We start from the raw sequence: 17771 nt of genomic DNA on the forward strand, positions 1-17771 counted from the left end.
ATTATCCAACCCCATTAAACGATCTCATGCAAAGGAATAAAAGGCCGAGCTGAAAGCGGCTTGGTCACGTGTTTCTACACTGAACTGAGATAAAATCAGGTGTGTCCAGAACCTGAGAAATTGTGTAGTTTCATATGTTTTACAAACATCTGCCTCCGTGATATTGACTGACGTGCAAAGCTAAATTTACACATCGGCAACACCACTGAAGAGGACGAGTCTCACGTGAGCCTGACCCGCTGACGGTAACCATGGTTTTATTTTGAAGGCTGAAAGCGACCCGGTAGTTCGTCGTCTTTGTTCTCATAATGAGCGGGGAAACTCGACCTTTTTGTGCTCGCTAGGAGTGCTATTAGTGGTACCTGCCTTCCCTTAGCTTTAAGTGGACACGGACCTTTCTCCCCACAGAGGACATTTGAGCCACGACGTCCTGAAGCAGAGCAACTAGTCTGTTTATCGAGTTATCTCATGCTAACGAGTAGCGCTAGCTGGGTTCTGACAAAGCAGCTAACAGCGGCGAAGGTGAGCTTTTAGCTACTGACTTTTATCACTGACAGGTCTATTCACACCGAAAAATCATATGTGAGGTAAACTTTAAACAGCTCGCTCAGTGGTGAGTAACCTGTAGGGCAGCTGACCGCTGTATGTTAGCAAAGCTGCATGATGTTGACGTGGAGCTGGATACCGGACTGCACGCGTAAACCAACGTTTCTACTTGTTTGAGGAGTTAACAAATGCGTTTCGAGAGACTGAAAAAAGTTTGTTTTTTTTTGTTAGGAAGGGCTGGCCAAAGAATAAGCTAACTGTTGGCTAACACTGAGCTGAAGCTTTCGTCAACTTTCCCAGTTCCTCTGTGCTAAGGTGTCGCTGAAATACTGAAAGCACCCTCGAAGGTTGTCAGCTGAAACCAAACATGTAGACTGTTCTTCTGGACTTTAAATGGTGGAGTCTCGTTAAGAGTAGAGCCCTGTAAGTAATGTAGGGTGGGGGCGAGTGTAACCTTTTGTCTGATGAACTGCTCGAACACACCCACAGGTGTGGCGATGACCCGAGGACGTCACGTTGCCCAGGCCTGAGGCCTCCTGAACAAGTATTTCAACTTCATAACTACACCGACAGCACGTGCATGCTTTTCTCTGAAGCTCGGGAAGCAACAGGACGTGAGAACTGACGATTTTAACCGAGCTCTAACAAGCTCCGCGAGCAGACATGACAGCTGTGGTGGGCAAAGCGTGGGGGTGGGTCCGCTCATGGGGCAGCAGCGGTGCCAGGTCAAAGGACACTAACGTTTTGACAGCTGAGTGCCAAAAGCTGCGTGGCAGTGGTGGTTGGGGCATCAAGGCTTGGAGCGCTTGGATCTGGGGCTCATGGGGACGTCAGCATGAACTAAGCAGTCCAGTAGAGGAGTACTGGGAGGCACAGGAGAAGCTTCAGCCCATTAAAACTGAAGATCTGGCGGCAGGGAAGCCAGAGACTGAAACTGTACTGGTTCCTAGGTGGTGGGATAGATATCTTCCAACTTCTTATCTGTGGCCAAGGAAAACTGAGCTAAGTGGACTACGACACAGGAAACGTGACGGTGGGACTGGAGATCCACGAGAACGTGATACTGATGGAGACTTTTCTGATTATGGAACCCCCCCTCCGTCTCCCACCCCTTCTCCCTCTCAGCTGACTTCTCCTTTTCGACTGTTTGCACACAGCTGGAACGTGGAGATTGTACCAGAGCACTACGAGATCTGCTTTAACTTCCTACGCCACTTGTTTGACCTGTTTGTTGTTGGCTTCCTGTGGACTGTGTCACCTCCTGCCAAGCTTATCCTGGAGGTGCTGGGTGTCCAGGGAGCACTGAGACTGTGGTTTCATGGTATGGCTATGTTTTTTGTCGCCACAGTTGGAATGGCAGGATTACTCTGGTTGATCCAGGAGTATCTCCTGCAGTTTGCCCTGATCTATGGCATCATTCAGGCGTTGGTGATCTCTGTCAGTGTTCGACAGAGTGTGATGCTAGGTGTTGAGGAAGAGAATGACCAGACAGGAAAGGACACTGATGACATGAGAGACACTAAGGAACACAAAGACAAGCCTGTGTCTGTCACAGACAAGGTAAAGACAAATTAAAGGTGAGTCCCTTTATTCTTGTTATATTTGTCAAAGCTATCAGATTTAATTTTATTCTGTAACATTGTGTTGTTTTTTTGTCCAAGCTTCAGAATAATACAGCTGTTTACTGAAGGCGTTTTAGTGTAGGGGCTAGTAGTTGTTACACAGTTAAACACTACGAGTCTGTGTAAGTTGATCAACTACTGTAAGAAGAAGAGAAAAATGCTCAGTGCTCTCATTGGGCATCCAACACAAACACAGCAGGGACATCCTGGATCTATTTTAACCCTGTTACCAAGTGAAACACAAAAAAACATTCTCTGAGTGGAGTGAAACCAGCTCGAAGCTCAGACCTGCTCTGGGAGGAACCACTTATTTCCCTGTCAAGATTGAATTATTGTGTGTTGTGAGTAAGATCCACTATCAGCTGTCTGCTAGGCTTCACACAGCTTTAACAAACTTCACTGAGTGTGAACTCTGCAGCTAAGTTAACACAGCCAGAGCTGTGGTTATTTGTATTTAGTTTACCTTCTGCAAACACCTGGAGGATCAAACTACGTTCACTCTGTCAGCTCGAGCAAAATAGAAAAAGGGCGCCAACTTGTTTACTTTCACTGTTAGTTGAAATAACTAAAATATGTTTGGGGCATTCTGTGACCAGTGGTAAGAAAAGCTGGTGTTGGCTGTGCAACAAAGCCTCGACACATTCAGTACAAGTTTCTCTCCCAAATGTGATGGAGTATTAGGGCCCCGTTAAGAATAAAAATATATGTATTATTCAAAATGTGGAGATTAAAGTTGTTGTTGTCTGAAGGCAGGCACCAAAATAGCATTTCGAGATTAATCTCAAGCTTCTGACTTTATTCTCAATGTGGCCCTAATATTCCCTCATAGTTAAGTCTAACTGTGAAGCACCGATTAGCTGAGATAGTTAGTGCTGGAAAACTAACTTTAACAAACATTAGATGATGTCAGCTGCGCATTTTGTTACACACTTATTACAAGCTTAAAAAAAAAAGTTCAAATCCAGCATTGATGCTCTTTATGTTTTTTTAGGGGGCGATCGTGGCTCAAGAGTTGGCAGTTCGTCTTGTAATCGGAAAGTTGCCGGTTTGAGCCCCGGCTCCGACAGTCTCGGTCGTTGTGTCCTTGGGCAAGACACTTCACCCGTTGCCTACTGGTGGTGGTCAGAGGGCCCGGTGGCGCCAGTGTCCGGCAGCCTCGCCTCTGTCAGTGCGCCCCAGGGTGGCTGTGGCTACAATGTAGCTTACCATCACCAGTGTGTGAATGGGTGGATGACTGAATGTAGTGTAAAGCGCTTTGGGGTCCATAGGTACTAAGTAAAGCGCTATACAAATACAGGCCATTTACCATTTTATGCTGCACTGAGGGGTTTCTGTCTTCTACTCTGAGATCAACATTGGGCCTGAATTGGGCTACTGCACATGCTCACATCCAAGCATTTCAATCCAAGTCAGGAAAGCTGACGGAGTTTACAATGTGTGAATATAATGAATAACTCGAGACTACGTGAAAAAATGATGGAACTGAAGTTTGATTTATTTAATAATTTTACATTGGTTATGTCCTCATGTTGGGAGCTGCCTTTAGGATGATTGTTGATTAAATGATTGAATTGGGATTAGTGGATGTTCTACTTCCTGAGTGTATCTGCCAGTCTGTGCTGTGTGTGACCAGCCAAAACAAACCACAGAGCTGCAGCAGTAATCAGGAGGAGATGTACAACAAGCTGAAGTGGCTTTTCTAAAATAAGCCCATGCTACCTCCACAGTCTAGCCCTGAAAACATACATGGGCAAATGCTTTAGACTCAGTGGAGCAGTTATTACTGAGAGTTCATTCAGTGAGGAAGAGGTTGCATAACAGCAACTATGGATTGCATCCAAAGGAAAAAAAACAACTTTCTTTTCAGTTTATTAAAAAATTAATATTAGTTAAAGAACATGAGATGAAATCTAATAAATACTGGGAGTGGATTCTTTGATCAGAAAAGACCAAGATGAACTTACTGATGTTAACAATGAATGTGTCGTCTCCACAGTTGAAGCACGCAGGGGGAGATGACAGATATAAATTACACCAGTGGATGTACTAAAATAATCTGACAAAAGCTCTCCCAGGAATACTCCAGCGTGATGATCCAAAGCACACTGACAAAATCATAGCGTTTCTAAAGGAGGAGAAAGTGGCCTCAAATTCATTACTACACATTTGGATCATTTTAAAGAGTAAAAGCAACACAAAGCCCTGCGTTAAAGAGCACGCAGAAATTTTTGTTGCATAGATTGATTCATGTAGAAAAGGTTTACATTCCACATAAGAACAAATACCTGTCTGCATAGAGCTGTTTTTCTGTCTCTTGTATGGCATTCAGTAAGTAATTGACTTGTTCATGGACACTGAATTACCCTCAAAAGGCAGGTGTGCAAGCTACTGCTGACAGTGACTCTGAAGGCCTGCATTAGGTGCAGCTAGGCCTGAGAATCCTCACTGATTTTACAACTGATTCCATTCGATTACATTTTGACACAGACAGAAATATTAAAATTCTGCTCATCAGTACATATCCATATTTTTATATCTATGTATAAAAACAAAGATGAGACTTGATCAGAGGTGTGAGCATCACAGCAGATGCCTTTCTGTCAAAGTAACTGAGGATAAAACACAGTCGGGTGAACGATCCACGCTCTGTGTTTACATCTTTGTGTCGATCTGTTTACCTGCTCTCATTTACTGTTTTAGCTGTTTGCTGGTTGTTTAAATACTTTAATGAGCTTTAAGCTGAGATTCTGTCGTTTGTAATTAAACACATTTATATTTAAAAATTGATTCAGGATTTAATGAATCAATATCACTTTATTCAAACTAAAATCGTTAAACCCAGCCCTACTTGCAGCCTATTGGTGATTTAACTACATGTTTTTATGTGAACCAAAAGTGTGTATTTAATGTGCCTTATGTTGTTTTGTGTGAGACATGCGTTTAAACATTTGCTATTGAGACCATGTATTCCCCCCCAAGTAGGAAGGCCTCCAAAGGGAGGAATAAACTCCAACAAAGGAAGAACATCATCAGCTTATGTTTACTGTGACATGGGAAAGTACTGAATACATCCGCCTGTTTCACAAAGCAGGTTTAGCAAACTTTCATGTTTGACAAGATACGGATCTTTGACATGTTTGGCTCATGCCCGGTCTTGAATGAAGCAAAGTAAAATAAAAACATGCACTATAAGAAGCATTTTAAATCTTACTTTGGGGAAAAGACATCTAACTTTTTAAGTGTCTTTATCAGATTTGACTGTACTTCTCAACATGGAGTTTTTATTTCCCGCTGACAGTGAAGTAAAAGTACCAGCATTCTTCTCATTCATGTAGATTGGAACTTCAAATTAAATTCCCAGATAACTACCAGAGGCAAACATTATGCAACAGTGATAAGCAGTGGTAGCATTGACAAGGCCTTTGGTTTAACTTTCACCTCTGAGATGGAAACATGTTCAGTTGTAGAAGAGCTGAATAGGACACTGGTGAGACTGTCACTCAGAGCTTGCAGTTCCACCAGATGAGCCTCTGCTTATTTCAGATGTGCCTCTGCTGGTAAAAATGGCATCGGGTCTTTTGTTTTTAATGGAAGCCACGTCAGGCTGCATAGAGCACATGAGGAAAGTATGAGGTTAGACACTGGAACAACAAAGAGAAGCTCTTAATTTTTCAAAATAAAAGACCCATACAGACTAAAGACTATGCTTCCTAAACACTGCTGGCTTGATTTTTGTTTTAAAAAAGCAATAATCAGTACAGGGGATCTGACTGACAGCATAACAGTGTCTTCAGTGTCCACAGAGCCAGTGTTGGAAAGAAATGTTGCAAGCTATGAAGAAATCTTAGTTGTCACTGTCCCGCATTTATAGGCTAAAAACACTTGTTGTGTATCAGACTGATTATTTTAGATTTCATTATTTCTAAAGACGTGAACTGAGAGCTCAGCAAAGGAAGTTTTTTTAACAAACTGTCAGCAGGTTGGTTTCAGAGGCAGTTTCTGTAGGTTGGCTCTGTTTTTGGGACAAAAATCTCACGTGTTTTCTTCACGTCACAGTTAACAGGATTTCATTAAACCTGTGCTCTTGAACAGAGTTTAGTTTTTGGTAGTTTTAAAACAGAAGCAACAACCACCGTGTTACAGTTAACTCTTAGCTAATTGTTAAACTATATTAGGCAGCATGCACACACGTGCAGTGATCGCTGTAGTCTCCTGATTGGCTGTTTATTTGGTGTGTGTCTTCCACAGATGGAGAGAATTTGCTGGCACCACCAGTATCCCAGCTGTATCACACCTCCTCCAGCCCTCTGACATCACAGCGGTGGGACTGACACAGACTGTGGACTGCAGCGTGTGGACTGCAGCGTAACTTAAGAATTGTATTGCACATTAATTTCATATTCAGAGAAATGATACTTGTGTCACTTTATGTCCAGCACTACAGATCTGCATCTGTGTTCAGTTGATCTCACTGTTGTCACCAGAATGTTCTCACTGACAACTGTTGCTGTTGTAATCTACAACAGAAGAGCTCATGAATGTTCAGAGAATGCTTAAGTGAAAGGGGAAAACACCAGCAGGTACCTGTTTCTATTTTCTTGTTTGTGGGACTACTGTTCCCATGAGACAGTCACTTGATTTGAGACCAGCTGACTGCCTCCAGTGCGTTGTGTTGGTGAGTAGAACTTGGAACAACAAGTCTTAGAGAGGACAGATGCAGCATTTATGAAGAGAGCCTCACTGAGACACTTTAGGTGAAGCAGAAATATCTTTGGGTCTCTTAAACATAGCAAGGAGCAGGAACTCTGAACAGAAGTCTTACTGAACAGCACCACCAACAGTTTGCTCCTGCATCCACTGGCCAGTTTTAGTGTGCCTCCTAATGTTTAGCTCTTCTGACCGTGTTCATTGTGTGTGTGGGGGGCAAATTTAAATCTGCCGTATGGCCCCGTTCAGTTTGAACTCAATTGAAGCTTGGCCATGTACATTTGCTTGACTTTAACCTTTGTTCCCTGTTCAACAGTCTACCACTGCAAACCTGACAGGCTGCTGGGAAATCAGGAAGTTATTCCTGCACCATCCATGTCAGCAGAGTTCAGTATCGGTCTTCTGCATTGTTTATAGCAGGAGTGTGGACGTCCTGCAGGTTTTAGATGTGTCCTTGGTCCAACACAGCTGATTGAAATGGCTAAATGACCTCCTCAACATGTCCTGAAGTTCTCCAGAGGCCTGGGAATGAGCTAATCATCTGACTCAGGTGTGCTGACCCAGGGTGAGATCTAAAACCTGCAGGACACCAGCCCTCGAGGCCTGGAGGTCCCCACCCCTGGTTTAGAGTCTGTGATGGTACTGACCTGTGACTTTGAGTTTGTATCCAGGACACAATACCGGCTCACTCAGTTGAACAGGGAGCTAATGTGAATATTTGTGTAGCCTGCAGGAGATCCGAGCTAGTAGCAAACACCACTGGTGAGCTATAGCTAGTCAAGACATGCACACTGCAGCATAGACTGTATTAAAGCCAAGAGTAGTCTGCAATTTAAATTTCTTTTTCTAGACAAAGAGCAACAGATTAATGAAATCTAATTCAGATCTTTCATTTCAAGTCATAAAGGAAGTAGCTTCAGCACGGAGATGGTTGCTGTTCATTTATAAGTGATCAGATGTTCGGTGAATCAAACAGCAGGTCTATCTGAGCTGTAGAAGCTTCTGAAACCTTGGCATGCATTTGCAGCCGATGCTACATTCAAACTATGAACTCGTTGAAGGAGCAGTACACTCATTGTTGCTTTCTGTGAGGGATATGTGAGATTTTGGGAACTGGCACAATACCAGCAGCTGACTTTAAAGTATTTTCTGTGTACACTTAGATTCTGCCTTTTGTTGTTTTCTGTGCCATGATATACTCACAACGTAGGTCGTACTTCCCCTCCACAGAAATGTCACGGAGGGCTTTTCCATTTACCACTACTCTCGTATATATTACTGTGTTTAAGTATGTGCCGCTGAACCATTTATTCCAATAGCACTTATGGACTTTAGCTCCATCAGCCTGTGCGATGATGAAGCCTTTGGGCAAAATTAACTGAAGTATTTGTGTCTTATTTGTGCATGACGTATAACAAAACTACAGAATTTATATTGATGAAAATATAGCGTAAAATCAAACCCTTACTGCACTTCACAGCACAACAGAGTTCAGAGTCTGCTGATAGTTTAAGGTAGGAGATGTAAATCTGCTGCTTTTCCTCGTCTTACTGTAACATAGAGGAGTCCTCAGAGGATGCAGCTTTAAAGGGCATCATTGGATCCTTTGGCCATGCTATATTTGTCCATCACAATTCAAATAATTATATGGTATTTTTTCCATAATCTTACAATCTTAATCTTGCTTTTTTTCCTGTTTTTGGCCACATAATGAAATATTTAAGTGTTTGAAAATGTTTGATTTTATAATATTGTTCAAGTAAACAGGTTACACCAAATCTTTACAAGTCTATGTGTATACTTCTTTGTTATTGTATTAATCACTTGCCTGATGCTGATCCCTTGTATTAACCTGGAAGAAACAAAGCAGGGAAAGATTCCTAGCTGCCATCCGCCGCAACCGGTAGAGCTGTCTTTGTTTTTGATTTCCTTCTCAGCTGAAATCTTGAAACTCTGGTGGTTGGTTATGTGGATTGTGCTGGAATGACCTTTTGTAGCCAGAGTGCAGTACCACACTGAAGTCTTTGCATGTAATAGCCAGCTAAACCTGATTGTTGCATTTGTTGTTTTACTTCCATTTGTCTCCATTCATGCTGGGAAATGTACTTGCACAGAGCTGATGACCTTTTTTAACTGTCAGAATGAATTAAGTGGTCAGTGCGTTCTTCAAATCAGATGTGTAACACTGATGGTACTCTGACAAGTGACCTAAAAGCATCTTAGGCTGTGTGAACCTCTGTAGCCTGTAGTTAGTTTCAACAGATGATTGATACCTGCCACATCACGCTGTAAAATCACCAGGAGCCATCATATGAAATTAAATCTGCATTAAAAAAGACTCTTGGGTAGTTTCAAACAATAAATTCTAAGGTATTTTTTTACTATGAGATGTTGATGATGTTATAGTCTGTAGGCCAAAGTTAGCTGTGTTTAGTAGATGATGAAGAATTAAAAACGTCAGTTTTAAATCTCAGCTTGATTGTGACTCTAGTCTGACAAACTACTTTAATGCAGGGCTCACATGAAGGAGCAATCTTTATTTGTCCTATTTCCTGCGAAACACGTCTTACTCTTTATCTGGTTAGTATTACACACACACGTGAGTTTGGGGTTTTTTTTACACACTTTTACGAGTCCCATTTCTGTCTCTAGGCTCTAGACCTAGGAAAGGTGATTGGTCAAAATACATAAATACTGCAGAGAGAGGGCCATTCAGAAACCTTTCATTAACATTTCAAATGTTAGTCCACATATCTCTTAATCTCACCCTTCAAATGAAACAAATCATGGAGTCGTGAACAAAGACTTTACAGTGAAAGTTTGGCTTTTACACCAACCACTAGGTGGCACTTGTGTCACTTGAGTGTTCACAATCATTGGGCCTTTAAAGGCTAAAAAACAAAGCAGCCAGGAAACAGCTGCTTGCTTCTACTGGAAAGAAATAATGATAGCAACAGAACAGTGAAGCAATGTAGGAAGTCACAGCACTGAAAGTGCAAAGTTGCAAATAACTTTAAGCTGTAATGCTTTTGTCAGTTGATGTTGGACATGTTTCCACCATTCACCAACAGGAAACTCGAATCAGCTGTCAGCACAAACTACTGGCAAACCTTTAAACCTTAAGCCATTTCAAGGTGAGGCTGAGGAAGTGACTGAGAAGCATGACAACCATTTGTTTTCACAGTGGAAGCTACAATTTAGGTGTTTTTATCTTTGTCAAGTCTGTTACTGTGGGGTCTTTACCTGCTGTTGTGATTTGGTGCTGTATAAATGAAAGTGGATTTTACTTTGAGAGTTTATACACAGATTTGTCCTTTAGTCCACTGGGGAGACCTGATGGGACATGACTAAACATTTATTCCTGTGTCACACAGAGCACACATCAGTAAGACATTTTTAATCACAGTTCAAAACTTTAATTCACATTAAATCTGATCTCAGTGTATTCATTGTATATGTACAGAAAGCTGCAATACTGTTACAAGAACAATGTACATATGTAACAATGTGTGTGGGCAGTACAGGAAATGTTGGTGGAGATGATGTGAATATAACCCACGGTCTGAACCCGTCCTGGATGAGGATGATGATGATGGAGTGTGTATTCGCCACATCTGGTCACAGCAGAGACGTCAGAAAAATAAGCCTGGGCCAGTATTCACGCAGCTTCACCCCCTGTTCTCTGTGCCACGTTAGGCAGTTACATATGTACACTCTGGCCAGCAACGAACCTCAAATCATGTAAAGCTCTGTCTTTATTGATTTACCTCACAGCGAGGAAACTAGCGAGCACAGCAGGAAAAGCACAAACAGCCCTCACCGAGGCTTTGTTTTTCTGGCTGACATGCAGCTCAGGAACGTGAACACTGTAGTGAATGAGTGCACACACACAACTTCTTACTTTTCCATGCTGCTGCTGACAACCACTGCTGAGCCTGTGAACACCACGCCTACCAAAGGAAAAGAAAAATGAAAAAGCAGTTGTACTCAAATCTCAAGTTGGCAGACTGGTTTTATCTAGTGGACACGAAGAATTTAAACAATAAAAAAAACTAAACCCATGAAAGTGTTTAAAGGTAAAACAGACCCCCGCCTCCTCCTTCTGTGTTAATGAGCTTTGGTCAGAATACAGAGTGATTGTAAATAAGAGTCGGAGAGGAAGGGCGGAGAGCTAAACTTTTGAAGTAAGGCGACCGTGAATCTCCTCTCATTGAACCACACAAACAGCTAAACTACCCAGGCCTCCATTCTCCAGATCTAGTCTGACTAATCCAGGCTTACATGATCCTGACCAAATCAGCTTTTTAATTCAGTTCATCCAACATAAACATCCTCATCACACATGAAACTGTCTTCAAGAATCCAACTAGCTAAAACAATACCGATTTTGAAAGTGACTCCCAATGACATTAAAGGTTTTTAAAAAAGAAAAAAAAAAGCCTATAATCAGTAAATTCTGAAATATATAAGCTTAGTTAATATTTGTATTTATAACCAGCTTGCTGCCAAAGTCTCTGATAAAAATCAGATGGGACACAAAACAAGATGAATTTGTGTGACTAATCTGCAAACTCTAGTTATACAACGGTAGATAGAAACTCATTTAAAGCAGTTTTGTATGTAAATTGAAACATTTTAGCATGCGTATGTACTCATGATTAAACTGTGTTTATTTACTATATTTCAATAATCTAAATGTTTGACTTTATTCTATTTTTCCCTCACTTTGTTTTTGTAGAGCTACTTCCTAATACAGTAAAAGGTGGTACTGATTATGGGGAACACTTTACAGAAAGGCACTAATCCTGCAAAATACTTATGTTTTGAATATGGGTCCATTTGAATGGGATACACTAATTCGTATCTGCTGCCTCTATTAGTTAGTTAGTGTTATTGTGAGCATGCCTTCCATAGCCTAATGATATGGAGAGAAATTTACCTGATAAGGGTTGCCAATGTGTACGATATGATCCACAAGAGAAAACTAAGATTTACAAATCTGTACAGTAAATTGTGTGCAACTTTTGATTAGCACACACTTCAATCCACACACAAATACGAAGCAATCTGACCACATGTAAAACTATTTTAAAAATTCATACATCAAAACCTGAATACATTCTGATCATTTACACACAGTTCATTAAGTTCAGCTTCACGAATCCTATAATTCCACCTTTCAAAAACCTTTCTGTGTGTAAAAATGTCGAAAACTACACGTAACATTTCTCTCACTTACTCAAAAAACCTTAAATACGTTTGGATGAATTGCCTGATATGCACAGATCACATCGCATGCCCGTGTGGGGTAAGCCTGTATTGGCTTTCCTTCATTGGCTTCCTGTTAAATCCAGAATTCAAAATCCTGCTCCTCACATACAAGGTCTTAAATAATCAGGCCCCATCTTATCTTAATGACCTTGTAGTACCATATCACCCTATTAGAGCACTTCGCTCTCACACTGCAGGCTTACTTGTTGTTCTTAGAGTATTTAAAAGTAGAATGGGAGGCAGAGCCTTCAGTTTTCAGGCCCCTCTTCTGTGGAACCAGCTTCCAGTTTGGATTCAGGAGACAGACACTATCTCTACTTTTAAGATTAGGCTTCAAACTTTCCTTTTTGATAAAGCATATAGTTAGGGCTGGACCAGGTGACCCTGAATCCTCCCTTAGTAATGCTGCAATAGACGTAGGCTGCTGGGGGATTCCCATGATGCACTGGGTGTTTCTTCTTCACTCACTATGTGTTAACAGACCTCTCTGCACTGAATTATATCTGTTATTAATCTCTGTCTCTCTTCCACAGCATGTCTTTATCCTGTCTTCCTTCTCTCACTCCAACCAATCACAGCAGATGGCCCCTCCCCTCCCTGAGCCTGGTTCTGTCGGAGGTTTCTTCCTGTTAAAAGGGAGTTTTTCCTTCCCACTGTCGCCAAAGTGCTTGCTCACAGGGGGTCATATGATTGTTGGGTTTTTCTCTGTATTTATTATTGTAGGATCTACCTCACAATATAAAGCACCTTGAGGCGACTGTTGTTGTGATTTGGGGCTGTGTAAATAAAACTGAACAGAACTGAATGAGCTGTTCTGTTTATTTAGAAAAAGAAACGCAGGTATACACTTGAAGCAGTTTTACACTGGGAGCTTGGTGCATCTCATATTTGTGGATCTGTGCCAAGCTGGCACGGCTAAATCTGTCTCAAAACCCCACGTTGGCATGCGAGGTGATCTGTGCATATCAGGCGATTCCACACATATGTAATGTTTTTAAATGAGTGAGAGAGATGTTACGTGTAGACATTTGTACACACAAAGGTTTTTGAAAAGTAAAATTATTGGATTCGTGAAGCTGAACTTAATAAACTGAGCATAAATAATGAGTATTTATTCAGGTCTGGGTATACGCATTTGTAAAATGGTTTTACATGTGGTCAGATTGCTTCATATTTGTCTGTGGTGCCCCTGAAAAGTTGCACACAAATTATTGTACACATTTGTAAATGTTAGTTTACGCTTGTGGATCATATTGTACACAGAGGCAAATTTCTCTCCATACAGTGAAGATATAGAAAAGCAGCTCACACAAGCCCACCTCAGTGAACCAAACTGTATTCAGAGCCTTGGCTCATATGTTCAGCATTCGCTGTAAATCTGGTGAACAGCTCAGAAAAGACAAATATGAAGCTAATCTAAATGTCCAGTATTTAACCCGCTGGGCTCAGGTACATGTCAAATATGGACGAGTTCAGAATTAAGAGCAGCAAATAAATTAGAAAACTACATTTTAAAAAAACAATATGCTGTATTATATACATTTAACTCTGCGAGCAGACAGCATTTAATGGCCTCTTTCTGCTGTCACCTTTTCCAAACTGATGCCTTGCAGTCAGAAAGTCCCACATGCTGCTGGGGAGAGTCAGCACTCATCTGATGTATTCAGAACCAATCACATTGCTACTAATGACTACTTTTGGAATGATTTAAAGTTCTAGGAAGTAACAGGAAGTAATGCGTATAGACTGTTATAGAGCTGTGAAGCTCTTCTGGGTGCACTGTGGAATCTGCAGAAATAACTTTTCTGGAAAAAGGAAAATCGATTTTACAAGTTTTATTTTTCTTTTCTAAATAATCATTTCAAACCTCCACATCATGGGGTTGATACGTATCACCTAGATGATGATCATAAAGGAACCCAACCTGCCAGCACAACTCAATAAAACCAAATAAAGGAAAGAATAAAGTTCAAAGCTCAGGGCTTATTTTCCTAGTGTGTCAGGTCGACAGATAAGGCTGAGCAGTGATGTCATGCAGACTGCATGGAGCTGATTGGAAAAACGCTGAAACTGTCATTTGATTTCAATTAGAATCACAATGCAATTTGAACGTGTTGCCAGTCTATGCTTCATATTTAAGCTGGCACATTAGCAAGCACGCTTTGAGGTCGGCAAAGTATTTTCCACGAATCCGTGACGTGGCTATGACTTTCCCCGAGAGGAGCAGCAGCACAGAGGCTGCCGTCGTGCGGCAGCAGCTGGGACTTTCAGACTCGGGGCTGAAGCCCAGTCGTCAGGCCTGAACCTCAGTGATGAAACTAAACTAAAACAAGAGTGCAGTTTGTTTGTTTTTAATGTGTCATTGTCGTGGCGCCAAAGAGCCCTCAGACCACACAATCAGCCCTGCTTTTTGTTAGTGCGAGTGCGACCCCCCAGAGTTTGGGGGTACTGTTGTCCCCCCACCCCCCGTCTGTCCATGGCCTCTCCTGCCGTGGCCCAGGATACAGTGAGCGCTGCCGCAGCCTTCGTCGTCGTCATCTCCCTCGCTCTCGGAGGAAGATTCTCCAAACTGTCGGGGCTTCTCGTAAATGCAGCAGCCTGAAACACAACAAGCAGCTCATGATGCCGCAGGCTCAGATGAAGCTCCAAGTTCGTCATTTGAAAATTAAAAATACTTTCACTTCAGAAACAGTAACTGCAGGAGCATGCGATTAAACACATACTGTGTCTTTGATGTAGTAAGTGTGCAGAAGGAGGACGCTGAGGCAGGAGTCCATGGTCTACTCAGGGTCTTAGCTCCATTTTAGTGCACGTTACACATGTGCACGGTACTGAGAAAGATTAAGGCTATTAAAATGAATTAGTTGAGCCTCGATTATGTCATGGGGAAATTAATGAGATGCAATGCATCATGACACGCTGAAGCACAATCAGTACAGCTACTACATGTTGTAATTACTTCATGCATGTCATATACTGCAGTTAAACAGGAAAACCACGTGTGCTGTACAGTCACTCGTGGTACGCAGGTGTATATGGTCCAGGCTTTATGTCCACAGATTTATAAATAAGTGTGCATCATTTGACTGAGTACAGTCTCTGCTGGGGACACACAGTTTCAACCATGCTGAGGGAAAAAAGCACTGATTCCAGGGGTGCAGCGCGGCAGTACAAACGGTGCTGGGCAGCATAGCCAGTGTGCTTTATTGTCATTTCAAACTAGTTTTTGTTTTTCTTGCTTTTTTTCCTGATAATAAAATCACACAGTTCAGAGGAATACGTCCAAATCGAGTTTCTTTCAAGGACAAACTTCATGAAACATCAGAACAAGCAGCTTTTTCAGGACTGACTCTGCAGCCCGGTGCCAAATATTCCATTGTTCCAAACTCAGCATAAGAGTAAAATATCAGCTGTGTTGTTTTTGTGATTTAGTTTTAATTTTTTTATGATGACTTTCAATTATTTCATATTCTGCAGAATCCCAACAGACGAGCCACTGGATGCCCACAGAAAATCCCACTGATAACAACAACCCCACTGTGAAACCACCAGAATCATAAAATATACCACAGTGTAAGTTTTGGCACTGAACCTAAACAGTAAAAGAAAAAGTACATCCAATACGTTTGCATTTGTTCCTCCTAAAATGTAACAGAGCAAAACACTGAAAACTGGTGGCAGACATATTTGAAATGCTTAATTACATTTCTTAGCCTGTGTGCTAAGGAGAAAGATAAACTCACACTTTGAAGACCTTCTTCCCAAATGCTCGTTGTCGACAGTGTCACTGGACCACTCCACCTTCTTCTCAGTCTTCCTCTTCCTCAACTTGATTGTCAAGCTTCGTCCCTCCTGTAACATGTAAGAGGTCTACTGTGAGACATCGCAAACAAACCACAGTGTGAACTGTGGATCCTGCAGTCACACTCAATGACATCTATCATTTGTAGGACCTTCTTGTTGTCTCTATGGCGTCATGGGAATGCTATTGTTTCCTGCTCTCTGAAAAGTAAAACATGCCCTTGCTCAGGTGATAGAGCAGGTCACCTACTAATCAGAGGGTTGGTGGTTTGATCCCTGTCTGCTCCAGATACTAACCCCAAGGACTTATTCCTCTGATGTATCAGACCCTAAATGTGTATGAATGTTAGACAGATACAAGTGCTAATTGGCTAAGTTGTGGAAAGTGCTTTGAGTGGTCAGAGCAGAAGAGTGCTATATAAGAACCAGTCTATGTACCATGACCATCGGTTAGGCAAATTCTGACAATATTTTAAAGGCCTAACTTAAAATAAATTGCAACTACTGAACTACTTCTAATTATGACAACATCTGCAGTAAACAGTCTGCATCAGTAGGACTACGAAGATTTGTGTAAAATGATACACAAAGTATGTTGTAGCCAAACACGAGTATGCCTCTTTATATCCTTTAAGACTTCTTCTTATTTAAAAGTCAAACATGACTATGCACATATTTAAAAAGAAATAAAAATGCGCAACAAATTAAAAAAAAAAAAGTCAAGCCGTGAGGGTTGGGAGGGGTTAGGGGGGTTTAAGGTACAGAAAACAGACTATTAAAGAGCACCTGCCTCAGAAATGACACAAAGCTGGGGTTACCGGGCATGTATGCTAGCAGAGACCGATCCCTTTGCCCCATGGTGCCTACAGATGGGCCTGTCTGCGCTACATCTTTTCCCATTCTAACCGACTATGGGAATTTCAGTTAATGGAGGTCTGACTGTTTATCTGAGCAGTACAACTTGAAATATGATTTGAACAGAGTGTATTTAACATGTAAACCGGATGCTCCTGCTACTTTAGACATTATGCAACAATACTACAGATTCGGGTTGCTGTTTAACTTTCACACAGCAACGCTGAGATATTCAGCACTTAGCCCGCTATCGGCTTTCCATAATGCTACCGCGCTACTAGCAGCCCTGTTATTTAAATACGCCTAACGTAACTAACATATCAGGCCTCACGAAGCTTCCCGCGTAATAACATGAACGCTGTATCTTTAATGTACACTGTCACTGGCTGCCAGAGCAGTCCAACTGTCTCACGAACAGCTGTCCATCGTTTACCTGCTGGGGCGGCGGCGGTGTGCTCGTCTGAACTGTCTCCGTTATGGTCTCACTGGATGTTCCTGGAACCTCCGCCATCCCTGCAGCTGCTTTGCTAACGCTACCGTTAACTAGCTTAAAGATCCAAAAGAAACGAAGCAGAGCGTCAACAATGAGCGACACCGCGTTAGTCGACAGCTAACCGACTAACCTTCCGCTCTTTAACTCCAAAAATCGCACTGAATGGAAAAAATGTCAACCCACAGTTAGGAGGTGTGGGACAGCGGTGGCTACAGTCAAAGCACAAAACGCGTTAGCCAGGGTCGGAACGGAAACGTACGGCTCCTCGTTAAAACTATCAGCTATGGGAACCATCATCACCCACAAAAATAATCACATGACAGTAGTCGCTGGGCTATATCATTATATTATGTGTGGAATTAAAATGGTTTAGATAGTTAATTGGATAGAAAACTCTGTTTCCACAATTTATTTTATTTTTTGACTCGGGAAGGATGTTCCGGTTCCTCTTAGCTTTAACTTGAAACGCTGTGGGG

General features: G+C 41.8%; 2 protein-coding genes across 2 annotated transcripts; one reads left to right on the forward strand and one right to left on the reverse strand.

The window, feature by feature from the left end:
* Positions 1 to 166: 166 nt before the first annotated feature.
* On the forward strand, positions 167 to 9315 carry lg22h6orf47 (linkage group 22 C6orf47 homolog). The gene is made up of 2 exons (XM_065471525.1): positions 167 to 2123; positions 6417 to 9315. The coding sequence occupies exon 1, from the start codon at positions 1210 to 1212 to the stop codon at positions 2119 to 2121; it is 912 nt and encodes a 303-aa protein (XP_065327597.1). The 5' UTR covers positions 167 to 1209; the 3' UTR covers positions 2122 to 2123; positions 6417 to 9315.
* Positions 9316 to 12934: 3619 nt separating this feature from the next.
* On the reverse strand, positions 12935 to 17562 carry ppp1r11 (protein phosphatase 1, regulatory (inhibitor) subunit 11). The gene is made up of 3 exons (XM_065471526.1): positions 17236 to 17562; positions 15890 to 15998; positions 12935 to 14744 (listed from the first exon to the last, which is right to left on the reverse strand). The coding sequence occupies exons 1-3, from the start codon at positions 17311 to 17313 to the stop codon at positions 14560 to 14562; spliced, it is 372 nt and encodes a 123-aa protein (XP_065327598.1). The 5' UTR covers positions 17314 to 17562; the 3' UTR covers positions 12935 to 14559.
* Between the last annotated feature and the right edge of the window lie 209 nt (positions 17563 to 17771).

This window comes from Pelmatolapia mariae, linkage group LG22 (genome assembly GCF_036321145.2).
Source record: "Pelmatolapia mariae isolate MD_Pm_ZW linkage group LG22, Pm_UMD_F_2, whole genome shotgun sequence".
Lineage (NCBI taxonomy): Eukaryota > Metazoa > Chordata > Actinopteri > Cichliformes > Cichlidae > Pelmatolapia > Pelmatolapia mariae.

Bases quoted from the DNA above. Each gene is read 5' to 3' on its own strand.
- lg22h6orf47 (XM_065471525.1), top strand. From the start codon at position 1,210: ATGACAGCTGTGGTGGGCAAAGCGTGGGGGTGGGTCCGCTCATGGGGC.
- ppp1r11 (XM_065471526.1), bottom strand. From the start codon at position 17,313: ATGGCGGAGGTTCCAGGAACATCCAGTGAGACCATAACGGAGACAGTT. The intron at 15,999-17,235 runs GTAAACGATGGA...TACATGTTACAG, and splicing joins CACCGCCGCCGCCCCAGCAG to GAGGGACGAAGCTTGACAAT. The intron at 14,745-15,889 runs GTGAGTTTATCT...GTTGTGTTTCAG, and splicing joins GGGAAGAAGGTCTTCAAAGT to GCTGCTGCATTTACGAGAAG.